At 42.2% G+C, this 12,882-nt stretch overlaps 1 protein-coding gene across 3 annotated transcripts in view; it reads left to right on the top strand.

The window, feature by feature from the left end:
- Window positions 1–10,105, top strand: part of Asns (asparagine synthetase (glutamine-hydrolyzing)) — a 17,828-nt gene extending 7,723 nt beyond the window's left edge. For all 3 annotated transcript variants that reach the window (XM_021164603.2, XM_021164605.2, XM_021164604.2), the window contains exons 3-12: window positions 145–382; window positions 2,930–3,115; window positions 3,352–3,453; window positions 3,913–4,040; window positions 5,039–5,165; window positions 7,218–7,324; window positions 7,942–8,042; window positions 8,957–9,038; window positions 9,125–9,280; window positions 9,746–10,105. In XM_021164603.2, the coding sequence (XP_021020262.1) occupies window positions 145–382; window positions 2,930–3,115; window positions 3,352–3,453; window positions 3,913–4,040; window positions 5,039–5,165; window positions 7,218–7,324; window positions 7,942–8,042; window positions 8,957–9,038; window positions 9,125–9,280; window positions 9,746–9,955 (1,437 nt within the window). In that variant the 3' untranslated portion in view covers window positions 9,956–10,105. The remainder of the gene's footprint in view (window positions 1–144; window positions 383–2,929; window positions 3,116–3,351; window positions 3,454–3,912; window positions 4,041–5,038; window positions 5,166–7,217; window positions 7,325–7,941; window positions 8,043–8,956; window positions 9,039–9,124; window positions 9,281–9,745) is intronic.
- The last annotated feature ends 2,777 nt before the right edge of the window (window positions 10,106–12,882 follow it).

The raw sequence follows: 12,882 nt of genomic DNA, 5'->3' as shown, positions 1-12,882 counted from the left end.
TCTCTCTCTCTCTCTCTCTCTCTCTCTCTCTCTCTCTTTCTTTCTTTTTTTGAAACCACCAATGCACACAAACTGATGATAGAACACAATACTGGGTCAGGATCCATAAGGATACTAACTTTTTGTTTGCTCTGCTTCCTTAAGCTACAGCAACGTTTTGAATTTGAATATCAGACCAATGTGGATGGCGAGATAATCCTCCACCTCTATGACAAAGGAGGTATCGAAAAAACCATCTGTATGCTGGACGGGGTGTTTGCATTTATCTTACTGGACACTGCCAATAAGAAAGTATTTCTGGGGAGAGATACCTATGGAGTCAGGCCCTTGTTTAAAGCCATGACAGAAGATGGATTTCTGGCTGTGTGTTCAGAAGCTAAAGGTAATCATGGAGTTTAACTATTTTTGGTTTGTGTTTCTTCCTGGATCATAGTGAAAATCCTATATAGGTGTCAATCAAAAACTTTAAAATGACGAGAGATGAATACTCAGTATGAATAGGATTTGAAATCTTAGTCACTCCTTTCCTCTTTCATGTGTGTATGTGTGTTGTATACATGTGTGCTCATACATACGCACATGTCGAGACCAGAGACTTAACATTACACATGGTAATTTTATTTTATTTAATCCGCCTTCCTCTGCCTCCTGAGTACCAGCATTAAAGATATGCACCATCGTGCCAGGCTCCATTTTAATTTTTGACACGGTCTCTTTGCACTTAGAACTCACTCACTCATGTTCCTGATTTAGTCACTGAGCTCCATGGCTCCCCCTGCTTTCCTTGTCCTGTCCCACCTATCTTAGAAATAAAGACGCAGGATACTGCTACCAGGTTCTCCATGGGGCCTGGGGATTAAATCTCAGGTTCTCATGCTTGCTTAGCATGGGGTTTGGCAGGCACCTAATTCACTCGGTCTTTCTGCAGCCCCCGATTCTTCTGGCCTGTAGGAGGTGAGCACATTTTTTTCTTCATGCAAAGTATCTCTGCCATGGTTTATAGATAGAGCCAAGCAACCACGGACTTGGTCACAGTGGCTCAAATGCTTGCGCTAAAATAATATTTTTTTCCCATTTCTTATCTTGGGTATGTTATTATAGCAATAGATACCTTACTTGTTATACTCAGTATAACACACCTACTTAGCATCATTTTTCTGGCAGTAAACTTTGTAATCATCTTTGGTCTCTTACCTAGAGAGCAAGTTTTCTGTAGTGTAGTTTGCCATTTTTTGAATCCTTTGCCACTTAGTCTTCAGATTTAACATTACTTGAAACCAGGATCTTGATCTGCATGCTAACCAAAGTGTGGGTATTAAATATGCTTCCCTTGGTCTATCAGCAGACAGCATAGGGCATTCTACATCAGTTACCTAAAATCCCATCAGGGAAACCTGGCAAAGGGGATATAAAGCAGGGTGGACTCCTGCTTCTGTGGGCTATCTTTTGGACTTTTAGACCTGATGATGGCTTGATACGGAACTGGAATCCCACCAACAGTTTACTCTCTGCAGTTTGTTTTCTGCGTCCTTAACTCTGTCCTTTTCTAGACTGCCTAGTTACCTTTACATTAAAATGATAAGAATGCACGACCAAGACAAGACTTTATTTGGAGCTTAGAGTTTCAGAGGGCTAGGGTCTATGAGGTCATGATAGGGAACATGGCAGCAGGCAGGTAGTGGCTGGGAGCTGACATCTTGGTCCACAAGCATGAGGCAGAGAGCTGACTGGGAATGATGCGGGCTTTTGAAACCTCAAAGGTTATCCCTAGTGATGTCCCTGTCAGAAGGCCACACTTCCTAATCCTTCCCAAACAGTTCTATCGACTGGGGACCGAGTGGATATGCCCTGTAGGGGTCCTATTGAATCCACCACACAGATCCCATTGGATTGCTGCTTCCTGTTAACCAGACTTTAAAAACATCTCATCGTGGGGATCTGACTACGACCTTTCACTTGGCCGCATCGCATCTTCTATAGGGGTGAACAGCATTCGAGCTCTGCCAGCTAGTGAGCACACTGCATTCCTTTGACCTTTGAATTCAATGTACACAGATTGGGTTATAAGACTCATAGGACATTATAACAAATATCTGTGTAGGTAGATAAATCGATCTGTTGATCGATTTATTACACAACATTGGCTTTTGTGCAGATCACGGTGGTGTCAGGGTAGCTACTGCCTATAAGAACTGCCTAAACCTACATTCTATGGCTTTCTCATACACATTCTATGACAGCTATGACGGGGAGGGTACTGGCTTCTGAGTACCTGTAGTAGATCATTTTACATGGTCAAGACTTGAGAACCATTGGTCTCTCTTAAAATGCCGTGCCACCTTGATGACCAGAAGGCTTGGCAAGTTAACATGAAGTTAACATTCTGATTTCCCTTTTTTCTCAGATTTATATCTCATCTTGTTTATGTTCTGACAGAAAATAGGCCTTCCCTTTAAAAAGTTTTTTTCTTTGAAAACTTTATAAATGTCTAAAAGATAGGCTTCAGGAAATTCAGCTAGGTAAAGGAGTGAGATGATGAAGACTTTCATTTTAATAAAGGTATCAGGGCCTTTCAGGTGGGAGAGGGTTGTCTCAGAGGATGGTATTGTAACAACGAGACATACCCTAGTTAAAAGGTGATGTTTGGAATCGTTATCTTGCTATGTTAGGAAATGATCTCGTAAGGAATCATCTTCCTATTGCATCAAATGACTGCAAATCCATGCAGTTTTGTGTTCTGTCTCCATGTCATTCTTGCTTCTTCAGGAGAGATGGTAGGGTATGGGGTAATTATTTCCCCTCCCACCTTTTTTGTATAGTGGATATGCATCTGTACTTAAAGGGGAAAGTATGGGTTGTAGTGTACTAGCTCACTGCACAGGCTGCAGAGAAGCACCTAATTGCATACGTTGCTGTTTTCCATTTGTAGGCCTTGTTTCCTTAAAACACTCCACCACTCCCTTCTTAAAAGTGGAGCCCTTCCTTCCTGGACACTATGAAGTTTTGGATTTAAAACCAAATGGCAAAGTTGCGTCTGTGGAAATGGTCAAATACCATCACTGTACGGATGAACCATTGCATGCCATCTATGACAGCGTGGAGAAACTCTTCCCAGGTGACTAGTGCCCATGACCGAACCCCAGAACTCTAGCTCATCCCTGACAACCCAGGGCCGTTTGCGCCGTTTTCAGTGATGTTGGTTTTAAGATGTTTCCTCTTTGATTTGGAGGTGGAGGGATCTCCGTGAGTGAGGGAGAGCCATCACGATGATGTAGTAGACTGCTTGCCTCATCTCAGTCAGCTTAGCCTCAGCTTGTCTGCGGCGGTTCCATTGACTTTCTGTGTTGTTAGGCTTCGAGATAGAGACCGTGAAGAGCAATCTGCGGATCCTTTTTGACAACGCTATCAAGAAACGCTTGATGACAGACCGGAGGATTGGCTGCCTTTTATCAGGTGAAGTCAGTTTAAAAAATAAAAACATCTTGCTGGTGTTTAAATGAAATGATTTGTAGCTGGCTCTGAGCTTTGAATGTTAAAGGCCTACTATATAGTTTTATGTTTCATTTTCTATAGACCTGTTTGTTGGTCCTTATCCCTTAGAATCCTGTGTATTGATCTTCTAAGCCACTTTAGATGCAGTTGCCATTGTAAGGGGACAATAAAATGTATGTATTAACACACACATGCACATACATATGTATGTGTACATACACACACACATATATACATACATATATACATACACACACACTTCATTTCACTTCACTATAAATCTTACTAAAGCTGATTTCTGTTTATAAAACTCAGAGATCTTCATAGTCAAATGCCGATCCAGATGTTTAGCAGGTGTGTGATTATCTTTGCCCTGCTTCATGTATGCCTGCAACCATCAAGTTTATTTTCATGCTGCAGGGGGCTTGGACTCGAGCTTGGTTGCTGCCTCTCTGCTGAAGCAGCTCAAGGAGGCCCAAGTTCAGTATCCTCTCCAGACATTTGCTATTGGCATGGAGGACAGCCCCGATCTACTGGCCGCTAGAAAGGTACGGCACAACCTGCCCATCGTATAGACTCAGAACTTAGCCCAATTGTTAGAATGAAAATCAAGCTGAAGTCGTCCTAATGTGCCTGTTGATACTGTGAGAAAGGCCATGATGGAAAGCAACAGGGTGAGGAACGGATTCACGTGGCTTACGTATCCCGAGTCGTAGTCCACTGACGAAATCTAGGTGGGAATTTGAGGCAGAAACCTGTAGGCAGGAACTGCAGCAGAGACCATGGAGGGGCACTGCCTAGTTATTGGTTTGCTCCCCCTGGCTCCTGGACCTTCATTTCCCATCTTGAGTGATGACTCAGAATAGGTAAACCAAATAAACTCTTTCCTTTCCAAGTTGATGTTGGTCACGATCTTTATGACAGACAAGCCATAGAGAACAAACCAGGATAGGAACTGGTGCCAGGATATCAGCTCGCATCTTGTTTTCTTATGAAGCAAGCAGATATTGTACATGCAATGCTGTGTGTGTTGGTGTTGCTCTGTAAAGATGGGGTGTTGCTCTGTAAAGACCTAGAATGACTGAGAGAAGCCTAGAGGAGAATTCCAATTCGACCGGAAAAGGCTATATGTGTAGGGATACCATGCTGGATATAAAATTAGGCATTTCAGTACAGTACAAGGGAGATGATGTTCAAAAGGGAGAAATGAGGCAGGTTAAGTAAAATAGGAGAGAGTGGTGTGCTGACTGGGACTCTGGACTGTCAGTCTGTAGCGTTGATTTGGAGAGAGTCAGTGTGGTTGAGAGGCACCTGGCTTGCTTTAGGTGGCATGTGGCTGTGTCTGCATCTATCGCCTCTTACAGAAGGGGCCTGCACCTCCTCTTATTGAAAGGCCTGCACCGCCCCTTACCAAGGCGGTCTGGAGAGACCTTGAGCCATCTTCAGCTTTGTTTCTTTTCACCGTGTTTACCTTGAGAGGAACTGGCCTGTTTCATTTTCTAAAGTAGTTCTTTAACAAATATATGGAGTTTTTCTTCACAATCAGGTAGCAAATTATATTGGAAGCGAGCATCATGAAGTCCTTTTTAACTCTGAAGAAGGCATTCAGGCCCTGGATGAAGTCATATTTTCCTTGGAAACTTATGATATTACGACAGTTCGAGCATCCGTGGGTAAGGGATTTTATTATAGGGAAAGCGTTTTAATACTGAAACAGTAGAAGGTTTAACATGATTTCAGCTTAAGAAATATTGCCTAAGTATGAACACTAGCAAAGTTCCTATATTTTAATAATACTATAATATATTGATAGGACCATTTAAATTGAATTTCTTTCGACTGGAGGAAGTGCTTAATGAATATAGTCAGATCATCTGAACACTGAATTTACAAGGTCAGCTCGGCCTATAGTCTTAAAGAATGCTTCATAAAAATAAAAGCAGCTCACATCTGTTAAGCACATACTTCATGCTAGGTTCTGTCTCCCATACTTCATATGAATTCTTTGTTACCTCATCATAACCAGGATTCCAGCACCCAGGAGGTTGAAGCAGGGGGATTGCTGGACTGTCAGTATATGGTATGACCATAGAATGGACATATATTTTGGCCCCTTTTTCTCCCATCTTCTCTGTTTAAAATATCTTGGATGATAATAGTTGGGCCACAGTACATAATATTATTATGTATAATAATCTGGTGTGCTTCCTAGTGCATGTAAAAGCTATGGCTACAGCGTACTATGGTCAACTAAGTACCTTTATTTAGGACTATCTTATGGTTGTTGATCATTTAAGCTGTGGAAAATGATACAGTATATTTGCTTAGTGCAGGATTGCCAGACTTTTCATTTGTAAGAAATTAACTTCCTCTGAGATACAGTAAAGCTAAGCACAGTAAAACGAGATAGGCCTGTATATGTGTGTAGGTTGTGTGCAAACACTATCATTTTATAAGGAGTTGGGGTATCTGAAGATATGTGTAACTGATTGGTTCCCAGAACCAATCCCAAAGGAATAATGAGGAAACACTGTTCTTAATAAAATGGGGAAATCGGTCCATGTTACAGAACATTTTCTCTAACGGGTCCTCATGTAGATGTATTATAAATATCCATCACACAGCTTACCAGTTACTAGCTATTACTGTCATGCAAACAACACTACTCCACCTGGCTCACACATTCAAAGATTAGAAATGTAACACAAATCAGACCCAATGTTGAACCTCTAAAATTTTACTAGCTGAGTGAGTCTTTTTAAAAACTCACTTTGGAGTGCGATAAAATACCATGGGTATTACAGTGATTTGGCCTCCTGAAGCATCATAGTTAAATACGCACACGTATAGCACATCTGTGGTTAAGTTTTTATGAGGTGGAAGCAGAGTTTGAAGAATGTCTCTCCTAAGAAGGATAAAGATGAGATTGGAGGAGACAGATGGTACTGTAGAGCTATGTCTACCAAGTAGACATAGCACAATATTGTACAGAGCCTTCTTAATCAAATGTGGGATTTGGAAATGAGGAGTGGAAGTGGAAAAGAACGAAACAATTAAAAGTAAGCTCCTTCCATTAGTCTGCTTTCTGTTACAATAATGGATAACGCCAGATGAGAAACTTTAGAAAGCCCAACAGCATGGCACGTTGGTGGGTGGCATCAGGAGTGGCACATGAGGAAGGGATCTCATAGTGATCCCAGGCATTGGAGACAAGAGACGGGCTCTGTCCTAAATAATTGAATCAGGAGAATTCGAATGGAATGAAGGGAATTGCCGTAATGCCTTCTAAGGCAAGATGCTTGAGGACCAAGGAACCCCAACCACACCTTATCTTCCACTTCTCCACCATGGATCACATCACCACATGGAGACCAAACTGCATTCAAAGCATTGCAAGGCCCACGCCTTACTCTACTGTGTTAGTATATATGCCATGGTATTCAGGTATTTAAGTGGTTCAATCTAGCAAAAATTTAACATAGAAAGTCTTGTTCTAAGAACATAACTTTGCAACCTGTTTGTAAAACATGACAGTAGATTGCAGGCTATTTTATTGCTTAGGTTGGATTGACTGCATGTAGGTGACTTATAAATTTGCGATCCTTTTGGAAGCTGCTTTAATACTTACATTAAGTCAGTCCAACAAGACACTCCAGCCTGCTGTTGCTTCTGAGGCTCTCCAGAAGACAACAATGACGTCACCATTAATTTCTCTTTCATTTAAGGTATGTATTTAATTTCCAAGTATATTCGGAAGAACACAGACAGCGTGGTGATCTTCTCCGGAGAGGGGTCAGATGAACTTACACAGGGCTATATATATTTCCACAAGGTAAGTACTCTGAACTGAAAAGATGGCCAGGCTAAGTTAAGAAAAGTCAGAGTCACTTGACTCTTTCTATTCTGTCCTTATGATTTGTAATATTTTTAGAGTGTATTTGTGTTTGTGTCTAAGAATTGATGGTATCTATCTATCTATCTATCTATCTATCTATCTATCTGTCTGTCTGCCTGTCTATTTTTAGGAGAAAGAAGACTTAATAGTATCAGATACTTTTTATTCTTAAACATGAGAATTGCTTTTATATTTTATCTGTCTGACTGTCTGTCTATTGATTTTTTTTTTTTTTTCAAGACAGGGTCTCATTATGTAGCTCTGTTTGTTGAGAAACTCACTTTATAGACCAGACTGGCCTCTGCTTCCCAAGTGCTAGGATGAATGGCATTGTGTCTGTTGCCCAGGGCACTCATTTGTTTTCACACTAAGCACTTTGGAGGATGGATGGGTCGGTCTTGTAAAACATTGCTGGCCTCTGAAGTCATTTACTCACATCCTTTACCCTCCTCTTAAGCTTTCTGCCTTACTCCTTCTTTATTTCATATGTAAGAGGGAAAAATGAAGGCTGCCTGTGTGCCAAAGCAAGTCACTCACCTTCGTTTGTTAAATAGGCTCCTTCTCCTGAGAAGGCCGAGGAGGAGAGTGAGAGACTGCTGAAGGAACTCTACCTGTTTGATGTTCTCCGGGCTGACCGCACTACTGCCGCACACGGGTAACTTTAAAATCAGTTGTAAAACCAACAAGGGAGAAGGGGGAAGGAGCTTAAATGAGATCAGTTGCTCATTTTGAGTTTCTTTCGGCTGGTTGCAAAGTATAGTTTTCAGCAAAGTTTGTCCCCTAAAAGCTGTGCTATGGCCTGGACACTATCACCGGGGTGTGGAGAGATCATGTCCTGTGGGTATGCCAGGCAGGTTTTGTGTCACTAGATCATAGCAGTAATGGGCCGTTTCTGGCTTAGACGGAAGGCTGCAGTGGCTCCTTGTAAACATTTTAGAGCATTTGGAGTACTGCTCCAGGTAACAAATACTATGTGCCTGCCAAGCCAGTTTGCTGCATCTGGGAGGAGACATGCAATCTTCATGCATTCATTCATTTGTTGATAGGGTTATAGAATAAAAATAAGTTTCTTTGGAGCCATTTCTTCTTGCCCAGGGTTTCCATGGTCAAATGGGCTTGTTGAAGAATAGAAGACCTTTACTGTGCAGGATAAAGACTTGCCTTTCAACATTTTCAGTTCCTCTACTGAACCATATTTGGTTTACGAATGGGCTGGAATCATAGTTATGACCTGTCTGCATGTCCTGACGAGTGTCACTGGGACTTTTGTACATATGATGGTATGAATATTCATATACCCTCATGACCAGGTCACTCATGATAATTAACATCTTATAGAAACAGGTAATTTTTCATAGGCACAGAAGGAAAAAAATACTTTAAAACAGAAAGCTTCCCTCCCTAGATGCTGGTTTTATTTCAAGTAAAAACATTAGTATATGGCTAATCATACAGTGTGGTCCCTAGGAGGCCAGAATGTGACTCTTTCATCTCCATGACTCAGTCTGGTGTGGTTGTCAGGAAGCCGTGCCAACCATCTGACTCAGATTGTCTTCTGTTTTCCCCAAGTCTCGAACTGAGAGTCCCCTTTCTGGATCATCGGTTTTCTTCCTATTACCTGTCTCTGCCGCCAGATATGAGAATTCCAAAAGTAGGTAAATCAGCCCTGGATAAAACCCCCAAATATCGTTGGTTCCTCCGGTGACTTCACTGACCCTCCTTGTGTGCTCCTGTCAGAATGGCATAGAAAAACATCTCCTGAGAGAGACTTTTGAGGACTCCAACCTGCTACCCAAAGAGATTCTCTGGCGACCCAAAGAAGCCTTCAGTGATGGGATCACCTCGGTCAAGAACTCCTGGTTCAAGATTTTACAGGACTATGTTGAACATCAGGTCTGTCTTTAAAGATATATTCTGGAACAGTAATAGTTTAATAGAGAGCTGGGATCTCTGTTTCCCTTTAGTTTGAATAGTTGTATCTAAAGGAGAGTCAGAGTTCCTGCAAGGAATATGTCTTTTATAGGCATTATGTAATAATTAAGGAAAATGAAGGACTATAAAGTAGTATTGCTGATCAAAAGAAAAGGGATAGAGGGAAGATTTCCAATTCATCGCTGATCATTTTGCACGTCTGGGTACCTGATGAGTACAAATGAGTCAAAACACTGAGCCTCTAAGTATGAATATGCATGAGAGCTTTTAAAAAGTCACTGTCTGTTTGTTATGGCTTGCTTTGGCATTTTTCTAAATAATGAGTGACGTAAAGGGTCTTGTTACTTCATAGCAAGTGAAGTAACTCTGGTCTCCATCAGAGCAGATACACATGGAAATGTTTTATGTTCTTACTTTATCTTATAGGTTGATGATGAGATGATGTCTGCAGCCTCCCAGAAGTTCCCCTTCAATACTCCCAAAACTAAGGAAGGCTACTTCTACCGTCAGATCTTTGAACGCCATTACCCAGGCCGGGCTGATTGGCTGACTCATTATTGGATGCCTAAGTGGATCAATGCCACTGATCCTTCTGCCCGCACTCTGACCCATTATAAGTCAGCTGCCAAAGCTTAGGCACTCTCTACACTCTTATGTAAAAGTAAATGTTTCTTCCGGCTCTGAAGGTCGAGACATCGAAACAATCAGAAAGAATGAGACTCAGCCATCAGTCACTCAGGCTTACTTAGGCATGAAAAGAAATAAAAGTATCTCATCTGAAATGCCTCCTGGTTGTGGGTACCAGTGCAGCCTCTTTCAAGGTAGCCAGAGACCGAGTGGCTCTTGCTCTATTGCCACTGTCTGGATGACAAAGCTAAAGGGGAGAGCATGTGGTCGTTGCGTCTCAGTTCTGCCTACATTCCCAACAGCTGGCTAGGCAGACTGGGATGTGAGTCCTTTGTGGGAATTGGTGACAGTTCTGATTTATAGGACAGACATTCAGTTTTCATTTTTTTTGTTTTGTTTTTTTATATTATACTAATGTTCCCTTTGAAGTCTTGTGGAGCTGGGGTAAACTTCTCAAATACAGGGTCAGTTGCTATGTTTGGTTTTTGTAGGTCTGTATGAAATTGTTAACACTGATACAAAACTGGACCTTATGAAACCTTGAATCACACAGCCTTTTTCCATAAAACTTCATTTCTAAGAGCAGGTGGTGGGTCGGGTATGGACCCTGGACTGTTGTATATTGACACTTATTCCAGAGGAATTGTCCAAGCTACACGGCTGGGAAGTGGGAAATCGAACTTACAAACAGCAGGTGCTTATCTGAATGCTTATTGAATTGCCCCAGGACATGCTGACATCCTTGAAATGTGAATTTTGCTGCTAAATTGTTTTGAAAAGGGAGTACTTGGTGCAAGGATTCTTGATGGTGTCAGGTGTTTTGATGCTCTGAGAACTGAGGAGGTTGCGGTATTCAAGGCCAGCCTGGGCTACATGGTGAGGCTGTCTTGTCTCAATGAAGAAATGCTTGATGGGAAAAGTGATTGAGGCCAGCTATAGGACATGACTTACAATCTATAAATGTGTCTGAGGAACCGAAGATGAATCCTTACAATGGGATAACCTGATGTTTATCTCATATTTGTAGATAATTGAAATACTTAACCTTACCTTGATTTGGCTCTCTACCGACTTCCTGCTGAAGTTCAGCTACATGGCATTGCAGATGCTTTGCACTGGGATCTGGAACTTTGGTTGAGAATGTTTACACAGTAATGAACCTGGCAAGATTGGTATAGCGTAAAGCTCATTGCCAATTTTGAAGGTGTGGGAGATGTTTCCCATTTTAATTTTAGTGACTGAGATGCATGGTGCTCAGATCTCATTCAGAACCCTGACACCCATAGAGATGGGTAAGCCAACTTCACTGTACCTAACGTCTGCCAAATGCCTAGCAAGGTTTACTTCCAGGCAGAGTCTGAGAGCTTATGGTTCATGATTGGCTGGTTCATGGTGTTAGGTATGTCATTTCTCTTCCAGTAGTGAGGCAGGAAATCAGTAGAACACAGCTCTCCACCTCATGGCAGTGGGAAAGCAAGAGGGTGGCGTTTAAGAACATCTCCAGTGACCCGACCAGGCTTCACTTCAAAAGCTTCTACCATCTCAGTAATGGCATTTAATTATGACTCCATCAATATATTTATCCATTGAATTAGAACCTTTATGATCTAGTCACTTGACAATGATTGCATGTACTAGTTGAAGACTGAGCCTTGAACTCATGGGCCACAGCAAACAGAAGGCTGCCCATAATGATGGCAAAGGATGAATTTTAAATTATACACAGCCATGTAGTTGACTTTTTCTTTTGCAACTTAAAAGAAAGGTCTGAAGAAGATACCAATAGGTTGCCAGCTTATACATGACCCAACTGCTTACATACTGACCACGTTCAGTTTTCTAGGCCATCCAGTTCACACAGGACTGCTAATTAGCAGCTAGTCCACTCAGGTACCTTTACAACTAAGGATTGCTAGTTGACATTCACCATCTTGCTACTACAGCACTGCAAACACCTGGTGACCACCCACTCAACAGCTTTGCTTCACTAAATATCACTGTGTATAGGTGAATTTTCTCCTTTAACATAAGTCTGCAGAGCTTCTATTACAGGGGTAATATAAAGGGCTAAGACTGAATTACTACTCTTTGGGATATTATATGCATATTTTATTTATTTTATATTTATTATTATTACTTATTCACTTTACATCCTGTTTACTTTCCTCTCCCGGTCACCCCCCCCCATCCTTCTCCTTCCCCGAGCAGGTGGGGGCCCCCTTTGGATATCTCCCCCCACCCCCCGACCCTGGCACATCAAGTCTCTGCAGGGCTAGGCAAATTCTCTCCCACTGAGGTCAGACAAAGCAGCCCAGCTAGAAGAACATATCCCAGGTACAGGCAACAGCTTTTGGGATAACCCTAAAACTGAGCCACTTTTAAAAGAAATTTTTTACGAGACAGGGTTTCTCTGTATAGCCCTGGCTGTCCTGGAGCTCACTTTGTAGACCAGGCTGGCCTCGAACTCAGACCAGGCTGGCCTCGAACTCAGAAATCCGCCTGCCTCTGCCTCCCGAGTGCTGGGATTAAAGGCGTGCGCCACCACGCCCGGCTTTTAAAAGAAATTTTTGTGGCATGGTGTCAGCATGCCCCTTCATAAGGTTTTGGATGTTTTAGTTTGAGCTGGAGAAGGGCCTTGGAGAAGCTCCATATGATTCAGAATCTGACTCTGAGGAAAGGCTGACGTGAGCCTTGGGCATGTCGTCCATCTACAGGGAAAGCATTACTTCCCAGCAGACACTCTACAACTGCCCCAAGTGAGTTGTTGCCTTAACTTACCCAGCCTCAACTGCAAGATTGGCAGGTGTTACTTTCTAGAAGTAGGCATTCCGGTGTTTCATTCAGTTCCACCTCCCCCAACCCTTGCTGCTCTGTTAAAAGTCTGCTTCCTCGTCCTTGAGCCAGGTAAGTGTTTATGGTCATGTTGGCAAACAGAA

This window comes from Mus caroli, chromosome 6 (genome assembly GCF_900094665.2).
Source record: "Mus caroli chromosome 6, CAROLI_EIJ_v1.1, whole genome shotgun sequence".
Lineage (NCBI taxonomy): Eukaryota > Metazoa > Chordata > Mammalia > Rodentia > Muridae > Mus > Mus caroli.
The sequence above is the reverse complement of the archived record's forward strand: the minus strand, read 5'-3'. Positions and strand labels throughout refer to the sequence as shown.